This window comes from Aulonocara stuartgranti (genome assembly GCF_965226115.1).
Source record: "Aulonocara stuartgranti genome assembly, chromosome: 12".
In the NCBI taxonomy this organism is placed as follows: Eukaryota; Metazoa; Chordata; class Actinopteri; order Cichliformes; family Cichlidae; genus Aulonocara; species Aulonocara stuartgranti.
In genome coordinates this window covers 23430365-23452500 of record NC_138948.1, presented here as the reverse complement: position 1 = coordinate 23452500, position 22136 = coordinate 23430365, and the positions used below count along the sequence as shown (strand labels likewise).

The 22136-nt window shown below is 38.7% G+C and overlaps 2 protein-coding genes and 1 long non-coding RNA gene across 9 annotated transcripts in view; 2 read left to right on the top strand and 1 right to left on the bottom strand.

Annotated features, from left to right (window-relative positions):
- The window catches only part of LOC309718592 (multiple C2 and transmembrane domain-containing protein 1-like), a 148132-nt gene that overhangs the window by 55736 nt on the left and 70260 nt on the right, over positions 1-22136 (top strand). The gene's annotated exons all lie outside the window — the stretch shown is intronic.
- Positions 5931-8464, top strand: LOC309718614. The gene is made up of 3 exons (XR_014280034.1): positions 5931-6625; positions 7780-7998; positions 8075-8464. It is a non-coding gene; the product is annotated as an uncharacterized lncRNA (long non-coding RNA).
- LOC309718595 (G2/M phase-specific E3 ubiquitin-protein ligase-like) lies at positions 8701-13964 on the bottom strand. 3 transcript variants are annotated; one of them, XM_082554013.1, is made up of 13 exons: positions 13563-13962; positions 13256-13374; positions 12876-13182; positions 12718-12809; positions 12417-12469; positions 11168-11207; positions 10994-11061; positions 10774-10860; positions 10380-10693; positions 9970-10148; positions 9643-9815; positions 9274-9488; positions 8702-9175 (listed from the first exon to the last, which is right to left on the bottom strand). In XM_082554013.1, exons 1-13 carry the CDS (start codon positions 13711-13713, stop codon positions 8940-8942), a joined length of 2034 nt encoding a protein of 677 aa, XP_082410139.1. In that variant the 5' UTR covers positions 13714-13962; the 3' UTR covers positions 8702-8939. The 3 variants fall into 3 exon arrangements, with proteins under 3 accessions (XP_082410138.1, XP_082410140.1, XP_082410139.1); XM_082554012.1 differs by having other exon boundaries at positions 8701-9175; positions 12718-13182; positions 13563-13964; XM_082554014.1 differs by lacking the exons at positions 12876-13182; positions 13256-13374 and having other exon boundaries at positions 8701-9175; positions 13563-13963.

The window sequence follows — 22136 nt, the reverse complement described above, 5'->3', positions numbered from 1 at the left end:
GACCCCAAAGCGCTTTACACAACCAGTCATCCACCCACTGGTGATGGCAAGCTACAATGTAGCCACGCCTGACAGAGGCGAGGCTGCCGGACACTGGCGCCACCGGGCCCTCTGACCACCACCAGTAGGCAACAGGTGAAGTGTCTTGCCCAAGGACACAACAACCGAGACTGTCGGAGCCGGGGCTCGAACCGGCAACCTTCCGATTACAAGGTGAACTTCCAACTCTTGAGCCACAATCAAACGTTTGCCTGCTTCTCTGGAGCTGGAGTATGTGATTTAATGTAAGGTGGATATGCTCAGCTTTAACACATCATAAACTCTCACAGACTCTCACAGTGGATTGCATGGTGAAGGATGCTGAAGTCTCATTAGTGGCTGTAGCAGTCACCATGACAACAGATCAGAATGAGCTGCCTTTGTCTCTCCTATGCATTTTGCCTGACTACCTGTCCACCCAGATAATGAGCACTGAGGTGCTGAGCTCACCTGTCCTGTTTTAGCCCATCAAGACAGCTCATTAGAGACACAGAGAGAGACAGGTAGAGAAAGAAAGAGAGAGAGAAAGGAATATAACCTAGGAGTGGAATGAATGGAATATTAGCAAAAACAACAATAAGTGCTGTTTCGTCTCACAGTCTTTAGCCAGGGTGTCTTCCTCCTAATATTTACAATGGCACATCTTAACTCTTGGCCTGTATTACCGGGATGTTTACTCCCCCCCTTTAAACAGCAGGAAATAGGTAAACTGAAGAATACAGAAAAAGATTTTCTATTTGCACATCTCTCTAGGTTCCCTTCTCATTCATGTGTCCTGAAGTAGAGCAGGATTATCAAATAAAGGGAGTTTACTGCAAGAAGCAATTTAATTCTGCTACTTATTGATTCACTAAAAGCTCTGGCATGAATTATAAATGTTACAAATAGTCTGCAGTTTGTCAGCAAAAAAACAACAAAAACCAAAAGAAATTTGTTTTAAAAACTTTTAATTGTGCATAGCAGAACTGTAAGTGAAAACAATAAAATTATTTTAATTAGACTACAAGTCTGAAGTATTTTGGAGTGTTAGACTTTGTTAATTTAAGCAGACTGTTAACAATGCAGAGCTTCACACGATATAACAGGAGGATACTGGTAAAAGAAAAGGTGAAATGTTTTGTTTGTCACCTTAGTGCTGATCCATGCATCAAAGTGATGGATGCACTCAGACAAGGTTGACTTGGAAGACAGAAAAGAGAGTGAGGACAGGGGTTCAGTGCCGTGTCCTCCTTTATCCCCTTTGCTCTTTAAAGAAACAGGCTCGATAGATTTCTAGAGATGTGCTGCCTTAACAAAATTTCCCTCCTTTGAGGAAATGAAAGCAAGGAAAATACAAACAATATACACTGGTTTGAAAAACTGTTTGCCCCCCCCCCCCCCCCCTCCCCTTCTGATTTCCTAGTGTTGCATATTTGTCACACTTACATGTTTCAGATCCTCACACTAGTGTAAATTTTAGACAAAGATAACCAGAGTAAATACAAAATGCAGTTTTTAAATGATGATTTCTATTATTAAGAGAGAAAAGTCATCCAAACCTATTTGGTCCTGTGTATAAAAAAAAAGTAACTGCGTCTCTTGTTAAATCGTGAATTAACTGTCACTAAGTTCAGTTTCACTAAACACACTCAGGCCTGATTACCAGCTGACCTGTTAGAACCTGTCTGACAAACTGAAGCTAAAAGATCTCAAAAATCAACACATCATGGCACGATCTAAAGAAACACCTGAGAAACAAAGACACTGACATCTATCAGTCTGGAAAGGGTTACAAAGCAATATCTAAGGCTTTGGGGCTCCAGTGAACCACAGTGAGAGCCATTATACACAAATGGATCAAACTTGGAACAGTGATGAAGCTTCCCAGGAATGACCGGTTGAACAAAATTACTCCAAGAGCACATCGACAACTTATCCAGGAGGTCAAAAAAGAACCCAGAACAACATTAAGCTTCACATGTCTCACTTAAAGTTAGAGTTCATGATTCAACAATAAGAAAGAGACTGGGCAAAAATGGCAGCCATGAATTCCAAGATGAAAACCACTGCTGACAAAAAAGAACGTGTGTGCGTGTGCGTGTGTGTGTGTGTGTGTGTGTGTGTATATTTATATAGTGCAAAGACATCCAGGATTCATCCAGGATTAAAAAATAACTTGTCAGGTGTTAAATGAAAAAACATTTCAGTATTTTTATCACAGTAAAACTCTCAACATTCTCTCATTTACATGTACAGAGTAAAATTATTTTATAAATTGTCACCAGGGGAGTGCTTTTTGCCTTCAGCTTTAAAAGTCCGATAGCATGTGTGGGCAAGCAGCGTGGACACACAGGTTGTGAAGTTGATAACTCGAGAATGAGAAGAAGTAGGAGTTTGAAATTGATACCGTAGGTGTATCTACTAAAAATCTTGGCCAAGTTTGAATCTGGTGACCTTGACTTCAAGATCAGAGGTGAGAGGTGAATGCAGTAACTCGAGAACAAGGCAATGTAGGATTTTGAATCTGCTAGGATGCTCAGAGGCAACACTGGCAGCTGCCAGTGTGTTTTTTTGTGCTTTTATAAACCAATATACATGTGTATTAATGAAGAAGAAACAGAGCAGTCTGTTATGAAAGCTGAAGCTTCTACAATTTTACATCTGCCTATTATGCTTAGTTTAATGGGTGAAAATAACCTGACCATTATCATATTTCTGAAAAAAAATCTAGTTCTTAGAGTCCTAGCCTCATCTTAGCTGTCATATATGATAGCTCAGTGATGAGGTCAGTTGAAAATGTCTGCCTCTAATTCCCTGTGTTTGACCCAAAGGTGAAGCCCATCAGAATCTAAAACATAACAGATATAACATCCTGCATTTCACTGTTTTAGATGTTATGCTTACTCACAAGGAAAATCTGAACCTTGACATGAGAAAATCTGGTCATAAAAGAGGCGACTGAAGTGCTATAGGACGATAAAGATGTAGTTGTTGCAGTTAAACATGTTTGGTTGAGTAGTTTTTGTGCAAACTCTGGTTAAGCTGTGCTTGATTTCTCTAGCTTTTCAAAGACACCATATAGTTGTCATTTCAGCATCTGCATATCTGAGTAGTAGTGGTTACTCCTGCACGTTTCTCCTGTGCTGCACTTCCTCTTGACCTATCTTTCTCTTGCTTTTCAAGTACTGAAGGATAATTATGTGGTGCACATATTTAGCTGTATTGCACTGAAGTTATTTAGTATAGTTTCATTTGGATGCTGAAAATTAAGTGTTGCAATTAGAAAACCTTCCTTTTGAAAAGCGTTTCCTATCATCAGCATTCAGCTCTCAGAAATAACTGTGCAGTTTCACATTTGTATTGTAAATGCAGACAGTCTCTGTCTGTTATAAACACATGTTTGAGATGCCGGTCGGTAGATCTCCCACATAACATTGCAGTTTTTGGCTCTGAATATTTCAGCTGATGGCCACAAAAGCACAGGGGACTTTCAACCTTTATTGCCAGTTTTATGTCTATCAGTCATCCCTGATTTTAACTTGTGCACAGCCACAAAATGCCACATTTACAATTGTGGAATCAATATAGCTATATAAGTACAGGAATTGTGATTGTTGTTTTGAATGGTTGTTGTTTATAGCCAGTAAATCAAACAGAAAAACAGACTGAGTAAATCTAGGTGTATAACAGAAATACTGTAGCCCAACTGTGCTTCTCCATACAGGCCATTTACACTTATAGACACAATTAAAGGCAGTATTCCAACAACTGATGTTAAGCTCAAAGTTTCATAATTCTGCAAAATAAAGATACAGTATAAATTAGGAACTTATGAAGTTAGAGACTAGACAATATCTGGAATTTGAGAAATTGCGTGATTCCTCATCCTTACAGACACTTACCAATAGCCACTCTAATTTTATCCCAGCGTAAGTAATAGCTACCTAGACAGTTGTAGCTGCTGCTACTCGGATGTGCTGACTTGCTTTGTGTTCACTGTGAGAACCCGTGTGTGCGTGTCGCTCTGCTAGTGTGTGTGCGTATTAAGTGCTGCTATTAGTGCGAAGGTTTACAGTGATTAGTTCTCAGTTTGCAAAGTACAGTGACTGTGACAGAGCTTGACACCACTGCCGACATGCTGTTTTGCTTTATTTTAAGTCCTCTTTATTACTTTCTCATCTCCCTTGTTATTTTCCTACAAGTCGTACACACTCTCTATTAGGGTTGCCACAAACAATTATTTTGATAGACGACTAGTCACCGATTATTTTTGCGATTAGTCGACTAATCAGATCATGCATCCATTGGACGTAAAACGTACAGCTTATTGCACCAGCACGCATCTGCTCTTATATAACTATCATTAGCTTACAGCTTGAAGTGTTTAGGGTATGTACTAACTAAAAAGAAAGACAAGATGACAGTTTGTTAAATTTTAATGAAATCTGCAGGTTGTTTCAGTGAAGTTTAATAAACTCAGCTGTCTGCTCCTTGCTATCTAAAATATAACAGGACACCGGAGTATATTCTCGAGCATCTCACACTTCTGATAATCAGTTGTCTGCTTGACGTTTATTCAGCTGTGTAAAAACTATAACTTTAATCTCAGCCAAACCGATTTACTCAGGAACAAATAAAATACTAAAAAAGCCAAACAATAACATTTTTAACTTATCTAAGTGACTTATATTACATGTTTAACCTGAGTAGTGAAAGACGGCGGTGGATTTGAAAACGATTTGCTGGGAGTCTGATGTTCTCAACGGCTCTAGTGAGCCTTGTACCCCGGCTAACTATCGAGCTAGTGGGTAACAGACGTCTCACGTTAGAGCGCTTTTGAAAATATGTGATGTCTTGATAAACTGAGCAGATATTTGAGGTTTACACAGCTACAGTCAGCCTGAAAACACGTTAAACTTTTTTTTGTGACCCAAAAAGAATAATAAAACTAACTAGCTGCAGCCATTGTTGACTACTGCGCTGGGCCGCGCTATGAATTCTGGGACACAGTTTCTTCTTCTTCTTCGGGGTTTAACGGCAGCTGGCATCCTTGTACATTACGGTGGCTGGGAAGTGCAAAGCGCAACAAATTAAAAAACGGCAACAAATTTAAAATCCGCAACAAATTAAAAATCCACAACAAATTAAAAATCCACAACAAATTAAAAAACCGCAACAAATTAAAAATCCACAACAAATTAAAAAACCGCAACAAATTAAAAAACCACAACAAATTAAAAATCCACAACAAATTAAAAAACAGCAACAAATTAAAAATCCACAACAAATTAAAAAACAGCAACAAATTAAAAATCCACAACAAATTAAAAATCCACAACAAATTAAAAAACAGCAACAAATTAAAAATCCACAACAAATTAAAAAACAGCAACAAATTAAAAATCCACAACAAATTAAAAAACAGCAACAAATTAAAAATCCGCAACAAATTAAAAATCCGCAACAAATTAAAAATCCACAACAAATTAAAAAACCGCAACAAATCAAAAATCCACAACAAATTAAAAAACCGCAACAAATCAAAAATCCACAACAAATTAAAAAACCGCAACAAATTAAAAATCCACAACAAATTAAAAATCCTTGACGGAAAGGGATTGTCTGAAATACCGGAAGTGGCACAACGATTAGGCTTACTCCATATTTGTAGCTCAGAAAAGTGATTCGGGATGTCAACAAACGTTGAGAAACTCACACCTCACAGCGCTTCCTTATCACCCTGACGGTGCTTGCTGCACTACATAGAGAACCGGAAAATGTTTTGCCCGTTTTGTGGCGTTAGCTTCAGCCTCTTCACCCCTTTTTGTGCTTCCTGTGGACGGTCTCTGGAGCTTTTGCGGGACACATACCAGGCTGAAGGATCAGACACCCTACAGTACTACATTAAATATTTCAACGAAGGTCACTCATATAGTGTTATCATGGACATGATGTTAAGTTTGCATGGTGTAAAGATAAGTTTAAGGAGTCTTAAAAGTAAACTTAATAATGCTGGACTTTACCGAAGAAAATATTTTCACTCCAGAACAACGATCATTAACGCAATCAGAGCGGAGCTTCAAGGACCTGGGCGATTGTTTGGGTATCGAACAATGTGGCAGGTACTTAAACAAAAGCATCATCTTAAAGTGAAGAGGGATGATGTGATGAAAATACTCCGGGAGCTTAATCCTCATGGATGCCAGATGAGAACACGCAGAAGATTCATTAGGAGAACCTATCATTCGCTGGGACCCAACTACATGTGGCATGCTGATGGTTATGACAAGCTCAAACCATTCGGTTTGGCCATTTCAGGGTGCATTGATGGATTTTCACGCAAGGTTTTGTGGCTAGAATGTGGACCAACCAATAATAATCCAGTGGTTATAGCTTACTATTACTTGTCATGTGTTGGGAGCCTTGGTGTTGTACCGATGAGACTGAGAACTGACTGTGGGACAGAAAACGGCATTATGGCTGCAGTTCAGTGCGCACTACGTCACCATCATGATGACCACTTCAGCGGAGAGTCCAGTCACATGTTTGGTTCATCAACGAATAACCAGCGAATTGAGTCCTGGTGGTCCATATATCGAAAAGGAAGGTAAATATAACATTTAATTTTGCCTGATATTTAAAGGCGTAACAAATTTGAATGTCGTGCAAAAGTTGATTTATTGTCAGTCTGCCCCAGGGCAGCTGTGGCTACAACTGTAGCTGCCTCCACCAGTGTGTGAATGTGAGAGTGAATGAACAGTGGAATTGTAAAGCGCTTTGAGGGCCTCGAAAAGCGCTATATAAATGCAATCCATTATTATTATTACTGTTGTTATTATTATTATTATTATTATTATTATTATTTCAGTAATTCAACTTAAAAAGTAAAACCGATATTAAATACTCATTGTATGCCAAACTATACATTTTTAGCCCATTTAGTAATTATGATGATTATGCTTTGGAACTTAAGAAAAACCCAACTTCAAAACCATAATATTGTGAAAAGGTTAAATATTTTAGACTTAAAGTGCCACTCTACTATGAGCTAATTAATTCAAATCATCTGCAAAGGGTTCCTGAGCCTCTAAATGGTCTTTCTAATTCAGGAGGACTCACAGGATGGACATGACTGCTGTCCTGACAGCTGTGGGAAAAAAAACATAATTGACACCCTCCATAAAGAACACCTTAAAAGAATTTGAATGTTCACAGAGACTATCAAAGCACATTAATAGAAAGTTTTGTCTAATGTAAGTGTGGATGAAAGGGGTGTAACATAGTGTAGTGGCTAAGACCTCAAGGCTGCTACTGAAGCATCCTGGTCTTCCATAACACCTCAACAGATCCACAGACTGATAGCATCCATACCACGCTGCATGGAGGCAGTAATTTATGCAAAAAGGACCCAAACAAATAGAACATACAAATTGTTAGAGACATTGAATTTGGGTTTTTCATAAGTTCTACGTCTTAATCATTAACATTGTAAGAAATACTTGAAATACCTCACTTTGTATGTAATGACTCAGTATCGCTAATTTCACATTTAATTAGAATTCCTAAAATAAATTAACTTTTGCACATTACTGAAATGTTTTAGAGTTTTGCCTGTATGCAATCCCTTTCGATAGAAAACATTTAAACTGACTGGAGTCTATATATGATTCAGTTAAAATGAACTGTAAAGTGCCATGCGATGACGTGTTGTGAAACGATGCCATGTAAACAAACTAAACTATCTCTAAACAATTTTTTTAGGGCTCAGTTTTGGTTGGAGCTGTTTGCGGATCTTCGAGATGCTGGACACTTCAATGGAAGTCACGAGCATCAGTGCCTTTTGAGATTTTGCTTCACTGTCATTGTTCAGAAGGATCTTGATGAATGTGTGAAGCTGTGGAACACTCATCGGATTCGTCCCTCAAGCACAGCTTCATGTCCAGGAGGTGTGCCAAATGAACTGTACTACCTACCCCACAGGTAACGGATAATAATGATCAAATAATTACTTTATGTGTAAACCTATATTAATGCAATTGTCTTCCATTGATCACAGATACGGCTCCAGAGACTGTGGATTCCTGATTCAACAATCTGAACTGGACGCTTTTCCTGAGTCTAGGCTGTCAGTAGTTGTATGTGGGGACTCAAACATACAGGAGTATCTGAATTTTGTAATGGAGCAAAATCATTTTCAAAAGCCCGTCTGCTGGGAGTCTGCCACTGAACTTTACATGAAGTTAATAGAAATTGCAAATTTCTAAAAAAAACAAAAACCTGGCTTTTTGTTGTTTTCACCAAAACCTATAGCATATGCTGCTTTTTTGAACTAGGCTACATGAGTTGGCTGAAGACGCCAAAAGTTTAAGTTTGTGTTTGTAAAAGCATATTCTTACTGAATGTCTTGATAATTCTGGTCCTTGTTTAGCTGATGGAAGTTGAGATACAGTCCTGAACATTTATATAAATAATAAATCAAATCAAAATCACATCTTGCACTGTATTGTGTGTTTATTACAACTTTTAAGAGTAGAACACAGTACACCTTTAAATGCCTTTACTTTTAGTAGCACTGTCAAAACTTTGAACAAATCAAGTCTAGCGATTGCATTTTAAATCTCCTTTGAACATATGTACCTACATTTTAGAATAAAAAAAACATGCTCAAATACATAACAGATTTCTGGATAAGTCCTGTAGCAAAAAACCTACAGAATTTACAATGTAATGCCAAGAAGAAGCAGCTGTAAGTAACTGGGTTATCTAATAAAACTACAATAAACCTGGTAAACTATAATGGATTTGTGCTGTACCGCCAGTATGTCCCACCTTCTCCTATTCATAACATATTTAAAAAAAAATTTGACTTAAAAACTTGAGGAATAAATCAACAGCAGGTTTGAACTACAAGGCCAGACATTCTAGAAACATCCAAATCCTGGGGAGTTTTGAATTCCAAAATCCATGTTGGATTTAAATAAGGAATATGAAGTTATCATTGGTAGTTTCAATAAGTTTAAGCATGTATTTGCCATCGGGAATAAAGAGTCATCCAGGAACTGTAGGCTTGGTAGTGGATCTAATCCAGAAGGTGGCAGTGATGTTAGCCCAGTTGCAAACATCAGAACATCGCCCAACGACACAGCAGTTTGTGATTCTGCAAAAAATTTAAAAAAAAATTAAAAAATTATATATGTATATGTGAATTCAACACATTGTCTTGTAATGAGTACTAAAAGAAATACTGGTATAAACCTTCACAGTCCAGCAGATAGTCTGACCAGTAGCCCACAGTTTGACTTTCCAGACGTCTCCTGTTACTTCCAGATGGGCTGAAGTCAGGTTTGAAAAGTCTCTCAAGTTCAAGGGCTGTGAGTTTCTTTTCCATGTGACACAGGACCGGGGAAAGCAAAGTAGGGTGTTGCTGGAGTGCACTCAGGAAATTAAGTGCTGAAAGACCCTCTTTAAATCTAAAGAATGAGGAGAACTTTGTGTCATTTACCAGTTCATAGTACATGCACAAACTATGGACAAACTGTGAACTTTGGAAACCTTGGAGAATGTAAAATATTTCAGTCGGAAATTATGAACAACACTGTCATAACAATAATTCACCTGTCTCACCTGTCAATTACAGATGAGTTTCGAGCAATTATATACCACCGGAGATAGTCAGACACAATGTCTTTCTTTTCCTCAACTGTGGAAACATGCCTTAGACAACCAGCCACCTGTAGCATAGTACTGTGTTTTATGACACAGTCACGCAGGACATCCACTGAACCAGCACTGTCGATCTGAAAAACCCATAAAAATGGACATACACAATGTAAGCTTACGTGTCTGATTTTCATTCCTGTTTTTTCCCTACACAAAGAAAGAATTTTTTAATGTCATACAGATGAAGAAGCTGTAGTTCTATCCTGCATTCAAATCCTGCGCTGTCCTCACCTCTTGTAAAGCTTTCCCTATGTCGTCATCTGTGACTGAGGCAACTGTTGCTTTTACTGAAGTCTGGCCTGCAAGATAATGTACCAGCTCTTCTGACAGGAAATGGGGCCCTGGACCACCATGCACAACTGACACGGCTATCATCTTTCCTGCTAGGTAGTATTCATCCTCCCTTACAGCTGTGAATGAATACAGTAAATGATAAACTCTCTCACACACACACCTCTCTCTACCGATCGATCAGATCCGATCGATGTCAGATAGATCGATCAGATAGACAGACTAATGCTGTTTTGAAATAATCCAAGAAATTATTATGAGTTGCTTCTGATAATAATTAAAAACAAATTGATTTAAAAGTCCAAAAAAGTCTTTAAATTAAGTTTATCAAACATCTGATCATTGCATACCCTTTGCATTGTAGACGAGGAATCGACGTCCTTCGGGTCCATCAAAAATGGGACGATCTTTCATGTGTTTCATTAGCAGACTCAAAAACTCTCGTTTTGGGCCACCTGCATCAAGTCCTTCTTCTAGAATGCCAGAATCATCAGTAAATTTAACCAGCATGTCATTGGTTTCAGAGTATGACAACCGCCTGAAACCCCTGACTGCTCCATCCCAGACATTTGCTCTTGAGATGTTGAATCTGCTGACACTTCCATGATGAATAGCACTGGATAAGTTTGCAATGATGTCAGGTAGATTAATGTTAACGTCTTCCCTGTAATCACAAAAATGAAAGACCGAATGCAAGACTATACAATTTAGCATTGTTATTTGAAGTAGTATTTGATATTTTACAGTGCTCTGTCATCAATCGGTGAAGCAACTTCAACCAGCTCTTCATCCTCGTCCTCAATGCAGGGGGCACACAGGTCTGCATATTTACTGTTGAGAAATTATAATTCCAACATTAGAATAACTTCTATTCACCCTTTAATTATCTTTACCCATTTCACAAACCCAAACGTGTACTGTAGTTACAGATTTAAAATTACATATAAGACACAATTTTATTTACCTATAGGGACTCATGACTGGATTCGTTTCGTTTTGGTGATCAAGATCCTCTGTATCAGATATTACAATCTGGAAAAAAAAGAACAAAAATTGCATACTGTATATAAACATACATAGCTTTGTACTATTTCAGCAATAGCAAAAAACGTCATGCTGACATAAATTGCCCAAATACCTGACATGGCTGTATGATAGATGAAGGTCCTGGAGCATGTCTGAAACAGAATAAGAGTATTGGAATTAAAATGTCCAGATAAGAAGCTCATACAGTTCAATATTATTTATGATACCAACATTATAAAAAGGCTATGAAACCAATAAATATTTATATTAGGGCGGGGCAATAAAATAACAATATGTATTGCAGTATACTTTTCTCTCAAAGGAAATATGAGACTATTGCAATAGAGCTATCCATCCATCCATTTTATATGCTGCTTATTCCTCTAATCACTCTTTTTTTTCATTGACATAAGAATAGTCAATCCTTATCAAGTAGCGCAGCAACCAATCGCTCTGGGAACAGCATCATGTCCAGTTAGGGTGACTTGTTACCTGCAGCACAGTGAAGTAGCAGCGCCACCCGTGGAGATGTTTGGGCACCATTTACATCTAAACCAACCATTAAAATAAATATACAAGGAGAGATTAGGAGAATTTGCTTTTATTTCTTAGCTTATTCATCTGATATTGACAAAGACTTTGTCAATTTTATGTCTGTTCTCCTGTAAAACTTACTGTAAACTAAGATTTATGTTTAGAATCATTCTTTTTTGTTTTTAAATGTAATTGACCAAGCAATTGAGTGATCTGGTGTTTGTTGTCTTTTGAAACTGGAAATCTTTATCCCTGACTTTTGATTTAGTTTTTAACATGTACCTTTTTTTAGTTATCTGAAACGGATGTAATATGTTAATACATCCGTCTGTCTGAACTTATGACAGGAAATAAATATTTAAATCAAAACAAGCTTCTGAGGATTTCACATCTTACTTATGTGAAATTTTAAGTTCACCTTGTAATCGGAAGGTTGCCGGTTCGAGCCCCGGATCGGACAGTCTTGGTCGTTGTGCCCTTGGGCTAGACACTTCACCCATTGCCTACTGGTGGCGCCAGTGTTCGGCAGCCTCGCCTCTGTCAGTGCGCCCCACGGTGGCTGTGGCTACAATGTAGCTGCCATCACCAGTGTGTGAATGTGTGTGTGAATGGGTGGATGACTGGATGTGTAAAGCGCTTTGTCCTTAGGGACTAATAAAGCGCTTTACAAATACAGGCCATTTACCATTTACCATGAGCAACGGCACATTTAATATGTACAAATCTAGCGGTTTATATCGTGATCAATATTCCCTGAAATAAAACAAAGACATATATTGTATTGCCCAACTCTAATATATAGCAGAACAAGCTCTTAAATAACTTACTCCTTCTCTGCATGTTTACCATTAGGGGTACTCTGGTCTTGTGGTTTGAAAACCTAAGATGAAAAACATGCACTTTTCAAAGCTTTCACCAACTTCGTATCGCATTTAGATAGTTCATCAATACTTAAAAAAAATACTTTTTTAAAGAACATATAATCACACAATGAAAATAATAGACCCATGGATGTTACAGAATTATGATCATTATAGAGAAAAAAAATAGAGCACTCAGAGGACATGCACCTCTGCCAGGGCCACTCACAGGCCTCTGGCATGGTGGAGAGGGAAAAAAAGTACACACCAATGTGTCTGCCTGGTTGAACTCAGCTGTGCTTCTTGATGTAATCACAATCTCAGGGTCCGAGTCTGAGGTACCATCCTCTGCAATCAGAGCTGAGAAAGTAGACACATTATTAGTTGTTGTATATGTAAACACATCAAAATATAAAATTAACAAACCTCGTTTGAAGTGGCTCTCTGGGCAAATGAATAGAGAAATCCTGTTGTAGTTCTTTCCTATTTCCTCTTTGTAGTCTGCCAATCGGAATGGCCTTTCTGTCCCAGGCACATTTATCACCTCTGTGCAGTCAGGATACAAAAGGACATATGGTCCCTCCACCAAGTCCTTGTTGAATGTTCTCATTTTTTCTACAGCCTGCTTCAGGAGGTCAGGGGCTGTAATTTCGGGGGTAATAAATAAGGGCAGTGTTTTCCCTCTTAGCGGTTTTAAGTCGGTTTGTTGTGACACCATAAATCCGATATTGATCTACAAACAAATAATAAAAGCCAGATCACTTTAAGAATAATCCTCGTTTATAAAGTTACCTGTGATGGCTTACTTTGACAGGTTTACTCTGTTGCTTGAGTTTTAATTTTGCTCCACAGCTGAAGGCCTGACGCTCTTTGGATTTTGATTTTTTGTACTCCATGAACTGCTTGTATGACGGACATGTTTGTTCTGGTTGAATGAAAAACGTTTGACATCAAAACGGGGTTAGCACTCTCCATTACTAAACGTAGACGAGAATACAGTATAAGGAAACAGAAACAGAAACCGGAGCCAAAATGGTAAATAAACGTGCTATTTAACTGAAATAGCATAGACTGTCTGAAGAGAACAAAAAGTGAGTAATATATCAAAATTACTTTGTTCAGAATTTTCTGTTTGTTTTGATGTCCCCGGGGAGTTTGATCCTTCAGCCTGGTCTGTGTCCCGCAAAAGCTCCAGAGACCGTCCACAGGAAGCACAAAAAGGGGTGAAGAGGCTGAAGCTAACGCCACAAAACGGGCAAAACATTTTCCGGTTCTCTATGTAGTGCAGCAAGCACCGTCAGGGTGATAAGGAAGCGCTGTGAGGTGTGAGTTTCTCAACGTTTGTTGACATCCCGAATCACTTTTCTGAGCTACAAATATGGAGTAAGCCTAATCGTTGTGCCACTTCCGGTATTTCAGACAATCCCTTTCCGTCAAGGATTTTTAATTTGTTGCGGTTTTTTAATTTGTTGTGGATTTTTGATTTGTTGCGGTTTTTTAATTTGTTGTGGATTTTTAATTTGTTGCGGTTTTTAAATTTGTTGTGGATTTTTAATTTGTTGCGGTTTTTTAATTTGTTGTGGTTTTTTAATTTGTTGTGGATTTTTAATTTGTTGCGGTTTTTTAATTTGTTGTGGATTTTTAATTTGTTGCGTTTTTTTAATTTGTTGCGGTTTTTTAATTTGTTGTGGATTTTTAATTTGTTGCGGTTTTTTAATTTGTTGCGGTTTTTTAATTTGTTGCTGTTTTTTAATTTGTTGCGCTTTGCACTTCCCAGCCACCGTAGTACATGCAGTGCTGCCATCTTCTGTTTCAGTCTGTTATTACACTCTTAAATACTACTACTTATTCCTGCATCTTTTTGGGATCTTACAAAGCTTCAAACGATGCGTCGACTATTAAATTAGTCGTTGAGGATTTTAATAGTCGACGTAATCGTGATTAGTCGACTAATCGTGGCAGCCCTATTCTCTATTGTCGTTGTCATGATGCCATGCTCATTCACCTCAACTGTATCGGTCCGAAACTCATACTCTTACGCTATCTTGCACTTAATATGCAGCCGTATGTTATGAAACCTAATTTTGGGTACATTTTGAAGTTATTATTTACATCTATGTGTTTCCTTCTAGAAAAATACTTGTCTCTTGTTTAGAAGTATTACTTTCAACACCAGCTCTCTGTTTGTAGAAATGTTTAACATAATCCAGGATTTCTTCCTGCTGATTGATTTATAGATGAGTTTAGCTTAGCTCAGAGGGTTAATAATTTACTATTTCATGCAACTACAGTGTAACTGAATATGCAAATGTTGTTTGTCCTTGTGTTTTTCTACATTTGGGAGGAGAGGAGCACAGGTGCTGCAAATATTTAATGCATCCTGTATTATTGCAAACTTGACTATTAAGTACACTTCTACTGCAGGAACAGACAAACAGCTGAGCACAAGCAGGCCTAAACACTATTACAGGGTGATTAACAGTGTTGTGGCTCTCTCTTTGTAGATAGCTGCAGATGAATTCATCTTGAGGCAGTATGCACTGTGATTGTGGCTTAGGTATTTGTGTGAAGGTTTGCAATGATTAGTTTTCAGTTTGCAAAGTACAGTGACAGTGACAGAGCTTGACACCACTAGCAACATGCTGTGTTTTGTTTTATTTTAAGTGTCCTTAATTACTTTCTCACCTCCCATGCTATTCTCCTACAAGCCGTGCACGCTCTTCTCTTTGTCTTTCTCTGCTAGTTCAGCTCAGCTGTATGAGTCGGATGCTCATGCTGCTATCTAACCTGTCACTTTGGGCTTTAGTATTAGTGAAGCTTAATATTGGGTAAATTTCAGGCCATGGAAGTAAGCTTAAAGCTTACATCAGAAGAGGCGCAGAGCGTGTGATTGTGTGCAGTTGCAATGAAGCAGGTTCTCAACCAATATTTCACTATCTCGAGATGAAGTACCTTATGTGGAGTCTCACCCAGTACAGCCTCTTTACCAGATTGCATTCTGCCTAATGGGAATCCCCAGAGCTGCAACCATCAGTCAGTCCTGACATTACACATAGACCAGGATACACACACAGTCATATTTGCAGCCACACACAGCTTCTACAACCTAAACGTGAACCCGTTCTGGGCGTGCAGCTCGAGCATGACTGAGGGCTTTATGGGAAGTTTTACTGCATTTTTCTCTCCTCCTGTCTCAGATCTCATGACACACATCAGTGAGCCTCCTCCAGTGTGGTTCTTAATAACAGAGGTTTTGACAGGTAACCTATTGGCTAATAAATCTTCTCACACTGTATTAGTGAGGTTAATAAAGCTGGGCCTTTCAAGGTTAGAACTTTGTACGGTCTCGTTTTCTGAGATTAATCACACTGAATTCCTAAATGCTACAAATTAGATGTTAGATTGACTTATTTCCAAAGGTAGTTTTTATATATATATTTATTATAGTGTCAAAATTATTGCATTAATATGTATTGTAGTCACATACACTGTGATTTTGGCTTATGTTTACCTAATTTTGTTGTATTTGATAATTAAAAAATACTATTAGTCTCATTGACTGAATAACAGAGCAGGTGTTTTATTATGACATAATGCATTATTGATGGACTTCTAATGCTGTCAGCAGGTGTTTTGTCATTTATATTCATTCTGCTTTACTCACTGAAAATGTTAGCGCAAAGGGCCAGGATCTACAAACCTGACATCAGATTGTTGGTAAATTTTTGCTCAGTGTATTTGCATACCTTTATTTTGGGAAAATAGTTGGCAGGTTTATTGTTGTATGTTTTTGGATTTTGTACTACACTAGTGTATAATCTGTAATATAACACATAGTTTGTATTGCCAGTGCATGGACTTTGGACTCCTTGTGGGTATTTGTGCCAAGCGTAGCATGAAGGAGAGGGGGGTTTCCTGATGTTGGGAGGAGTTCTTGCTTTTAAGCAGTTTGAGCTTCAGCCGTATGAGCTTAAAACAGAAATTGGCCTCTTTTTTTGGCAGCTTGTCCATCGATGTCAAGACAACGACCAAAACTTTTCTTTATGTGATCTCTCATTTATGCCTCCATTTCTTTCACGTGGGCTGATGCGAGCCACTTTACTCTGGTTTCACTCAGTGCTCTCTATGCCGTCTTCAGCTTGTTCATAATGCTGCCATCAGGCTCCTCACAGGCACCCAAAAAACAAGATCATATTACACCTATTTCAGCTTCTCGCCATTGCTTGGTTGTGAGGTTTAGAATTGATTTATATTTGTCTGTAAAGACCTTCATAGTTTGGCTCCTTATATCACTGACCTTTTGCACTCCTACACCATTTTTAGGTGCCTCAGCTCAGCTCATTAGATTTTTCTGGCTGTCCCACACTTTAGATTCACACTTAGAGGAAATCATGTGTTCTCCATGCGTGCCCCCAAACTATGGAACAGCATTCCCACACACTCTAAGGTGCTCCCTCCTTTCTCTTTTATTCACATTCATTGGCTTTTGAGTCTCTCTGATGTGTTCAGTGTGTTTCTGTGTTTTTGTCTGCCACATTTGTATTTGTTTAGCACCTATCAGCAAATCCAGCCCTCTCGGAACTTTCCTTTCTTTAAAAATCGATTCCCTTGTTTACTTTTGTATCAATTCGGCCTGCTGTGCAGCCGACTCAACTTTTGTGAAGTTAAAAGGAAATAAAAACAAGATTATACTGCTGAACTCGTTAAAGGCCCATTTATTTCCACCTCCACCCTTCAGCCACCCCTCACAGCGAAATTAAAACTCTTCTTATTGAGTGTTATACGTATTTTTAGAGCATACTATTACACTCTCCTATGCTGACATGTGATTAACTGTTCATATATTATCATTTAATAATTCAGACCCGTTTGTCTGCCCTGTACTGACACATAAAGCTATTGATCATGAATGTATAATGAGCATCTAGTAATTGATGATGAAAATGAGGAAGAAGAATAACGAATTATTCTGCACAGCAGCGTAAATCAATGTGACAGACACCATTGTTGTCTTATTACACCTTATTACACCTTATTACACCTTTCACCCTGGAGTCAGAAACAAGCACCTTTCATTAAGTCATTAGAGAGCCTTCATTAAGATAGTGTCATGTGGAGCGGACTATACCAGCACTGGAATTGCGTGGTCTGTGCCTTTTGTGGATTGTTTAGGAAGTAAGAAAGAAAGATATGGACATGTCACCTGGTTTATATTGAACTATCAAGGGCAGGTCAAGCGATATATCAGTTTTATATCAGATATATCAGTGTTATAGTAGGCATGACATCACCATCTTTGGTTTCCAACATTAGTTTAAAACTGTTCCATTTTTTGCCCCTGCGTGAATAATAAACTAGAGGCGTGTTTGTCCTTAAATGTGTGGCTGTGTCTAACAGAAACACACATCAGCATGGAAATGAGGTAGTCACAAAAAAGCAAGAAGGGAATATTGTAGTGGGGTTTGAATGACTGCTTCACTGTGAGTGCATGAATGCCACAATCACAAACTTCATTTCCTTTGATGAGTTTTCTCCTAAGACATTAGTGATTGTTCAGGGGTTTGATTGGAGCATTGTTTGGGATACTTGCATCCACTTGAATTGATTTTTAAATGGAAGCATTAGACTTTGATGAACCTTGTCTATATTTTCACTCTGTCCCTGTAATGACTGTGTGGCAACCTCATTTAACTGGAGCTGGAACTCATAGTTTTTGAAAGTGTCTCAAATTCACAACGAGTACTGCAAAGTCAAATGCAAATGATGAGAAACAAGCTTTTTTCACAAGGTCGGCAGTGTTCCCGTTCATCATTTTGGAAAATTATACGTACAAGTTATTGTCTATAATATTTTCTCATAATACCAGAAACAATGAGCTGAAAAAACAGTGAGATGCTGTACGCTTCATGATTTTTGTCACATTGAGACTGCAGATCCTGTTTGCATTGTCCCAGGAGGAAAAGCTGGGCTTTTCCACATGATGACATGAGAGGCTGCGTGAGGGATGGGAATAGGATTTTTGATAATGTGAGTGTATGTCAAAGCTGTGCATTAATACCAAAAGCAAGAAATCAACTTGAAACTATTTTGGGGAGTTTTAGTGAAGACATTTATTCAAGAGAGACAGAAGGGAGTGAAATAGAGAAGAAAAACACAGGAATGTTGCGGGAATGTTGTGCGATCTATGAAGGGGTAATAGACAGAGAGGAAACCGAAGAGGTCATAATGAGAGTGGTTGTCAACATTATACCAAATGTGGAAAATAGCTGCATCAACTGAGCTGCTGTTTTTCGATCACTCTGTCTCCTCAAACCTGTGTGCTGCATCGTCTCCACTGTGTCAAAATAGTAATCCTTCAGATTTCTTTGAATTATTTGGGAAATCAACAAAGTTGCAGGGATGAAAATCTGGTTAATGGCGCAGGTGGTGGTGAGTGAAGATTTAGTTGATGTGGCTCTCTGTGGTGTTTCTGGCACGCATCACATTTCAGGCCATTTGAGCTCATTGACCTTTCTCAGAACCTTCAGTTTACTTTACAATAGAGCCATACGCTGACAAATTCAACAGCTTTAATGGTGGAAAAAGAAAGGCCCTAAACTCCAACAAGCGTGGCGCTCCTCACCTGCAGTCGGGCTTTGAGCTGTGGGCTCTTCAACTGAAAACTGCTCAGACTGATACTTTGAACAGTGAGAAGCCACTCTTGATTAACATTCACGAGTACACAGTGGTGGAGTACACTTTAGTTTGTTTCAAGTACAGTCATAGATTTGCCCTCTAAACTTACTCTGCAGTTAATACAGCACTCCAGATAGTGAAATAAAGCATTAAAGGCCCATTTAGTAAAGGCTGACATTATTCTCTTAAGGTACGCTCTTGAACTTTAATTGAAGAGTGTGAGTAATGCTAATAATGTTTTCTTGTTTTGGAGTGTTTGTTAATCCTTTTTCAAATGACCGTTTAAAGTGAAATTGAAGATTTTGTTGGAGTGGGTGTTTTTATTTATTTGTTTATTTATTTATTGGATAGTGGATAGCGTGCTCTTACTGCAGGCCCAGGTGTCCCACATGGCAGTTTGCCTTACTGGCAAAGTGACACAGAGAGCAGTGCTTTTATGGCCAGTGCTCATTAGTTGTTCTGAACAGATAAATGTCTGGTGGATTATGTTCTCAGCTGTCTTTCAAGAAGACAGAGAGCTGAGAGTGTATCATGGGCTTTTAGATGTGTTGATGTTCCACTCCCGGGGCAAATTTACCTGGTCTGTACTCCTCTGAGTCCTCTCTTAAATACATTTATTTCTACTCTCGGATACTGTTACACAGTTTTTGTGGTTGGTTTTAAAAGCATCATACAAAATTAATAGATTAACACTGCGAATGTGAAGCACGCATTAGCTGTTTGTGTTCTTGGTAATTTCTTGTCTCTCAGTCAGATCTCTTTGCTCACTTACCCACTGGTCTGTGGAGCCAAAGATTTGCTTTAGGAAGGAGGATTAGGAGGAAAACCAAATCTTTAATATCTCATTTCGGGGAAATCATGGATTTTCGATTACACCGGCGGCGCTCGAGAAAAGCCCTTGTTCCAAATACAGAGTTTAGTGCTTCCGACCTGTTCACTGAAATGAACTGAGACGCACAAACATAGCAACAGTGCTGACACAAGCATCATGTTAGTAGGTGAAGCTTCATGTGAGTCAGCCAATTTTATCATTACTGAATCTGGTCCCATAAGCCTCCTTTGCTGACTCTTCCACCCATTCAATTCAATGAATTAAACATCCAAACCAGTTCAGTTAAAATACGTTACATACATATAAGATGATTTCTTTTTATTTCATTGTTCAATCTTCACAGGTGTAGGCTATCTTAGGAGTATAACTATTAAAGCAAAAAGGCAAAACACACACTTCAGTAGCTGTTTTTTTTCTTTCTTTCTTTTTTAATGTCAAGCCAGTATCAACATTGCTCAGATAGCAAGATTTTCCTCATTCCACTTGCCTAGTCAACCTGATTGTTTCCTGTCCAGGGAAGAGCTTTAAAAATCCCCTTGTGTAAAGCTGAAAGAGCAAATGTGACTCAGAAAGCTGGGTTTTGGATTTCCAGATGGTGTATTTAAAGACTTTAGAGTTTAAATTTGCTTGTGATCTTCTCAGTACCTCATATGTTTTGCTCAATATTTATTAGCATAAGTGCAACTTAATGGCAGAAAGACAGAGATTCGTAATCACTTTCCCATGGTAGCACTTCAGTACCCAGAGCACCCATTTTTGTGACCTTTGCATGTTTTTCCTTATACCCAGTGTCCCTCCTGTTCTGTAGCTTTCTGCTCATAAGGTGAACAAATGTCCTGGCAAACCAGTGTCCCAGTGTGCGGATGCAGACTGTGTGGAGTGAGGAGGTGGACCCAAGTGCAGATACTCGAAAACTAAACTCAAACTTAACAGAAGGCGAGCCATTTATTAAGGCTGGTAAAACATTACAAAACAAAAGTCAAAGGCGACACTAAACAATAACCTAAACTGGGAAGAACTAAGTCTAAACATAAACTCTGGAACGTGAACATAGAAATCTGGCATGGAAAACCAGAAACGTGAAGATTTGGCATGGATTCATAGATCTGGAAACATGGCATGACATAGCAGGATAGCAGACGATTGGACGAGGAATGAATGAAAACACACAGACTAAAGGCACACAGGAGGTGACCGGGGAAGTGGAAACACATGGGAAAACAGCTGATTAGAATGAGCATAATGACACTACAGGGTTAGTGAAAGTAAACACAGTGAACATGGGACACCAGGGGCCTGTTCTTCGTACCGCGCTAAGTGAGTTAGCTGGATGAGATTGTTGACGATTTCGCGTGATCCTGGATCGTTCGGTTCCCCGAAGCCCATCCGGGACTTGCTGTCATAGCAACAGAGCCGTAAGCGTAAACCTGCTGGGGAGCAGGTTTACTTTATGTAAACAGGATTAGATCGCGGCCACGCAGGTATGCCCGCGTCATTCATACGAAAGCAACAGCGATATTCCACCACTGTTTCACCATAAATAAATAACATCAATGTAACTAAAGACAATGCAGCACCTGATCCATTTATTGATTTCACACAGATACATACAGGTCATTTCCTAAAAAAGGGAAATGTACTATTAACATTCTATTACATGTATGTGATTATTACAGATTTAATTCATATTTCAGAGTAGCAATTGTAAATTACTTCGTGTAATCAAGATGAGAGACCACGGCTATAAAAGCGAAGGTGGATTTGGGAAGTCTGTCGCAGTCATATCCTGTCCGTTTACGCGAGCCACCCATTGCGGAAGGTGCAAGATTGATAAGGAGAGTCCTCAGAATTCAGCGTATATTGCGGGACAGACAGGATCCTTTAGCTCAGCGCGACAGTGTGCTCATAGAGAGATATCGATTTTCCCGTGAGGGTATTATTTACTTAACCAACTTGTTGACGAGGGGGTGCAGGACCACCACCTGTCTTTTGTTGCTCTGCCCTTTTCTTGGTTGCTGTTATAAACAAACAGATTATTCCAGGGTCTCTTTCCAAGAGACTAAAAGCAATATAAGTGATAAATATTACCATTCTGTAGAATATTCTTATATTTCACTTTTACCTGTTCCCATGTTCTAGTGGGTCCTGTCGTGGCTCTAATGTGAAAGAGGATAAAATAT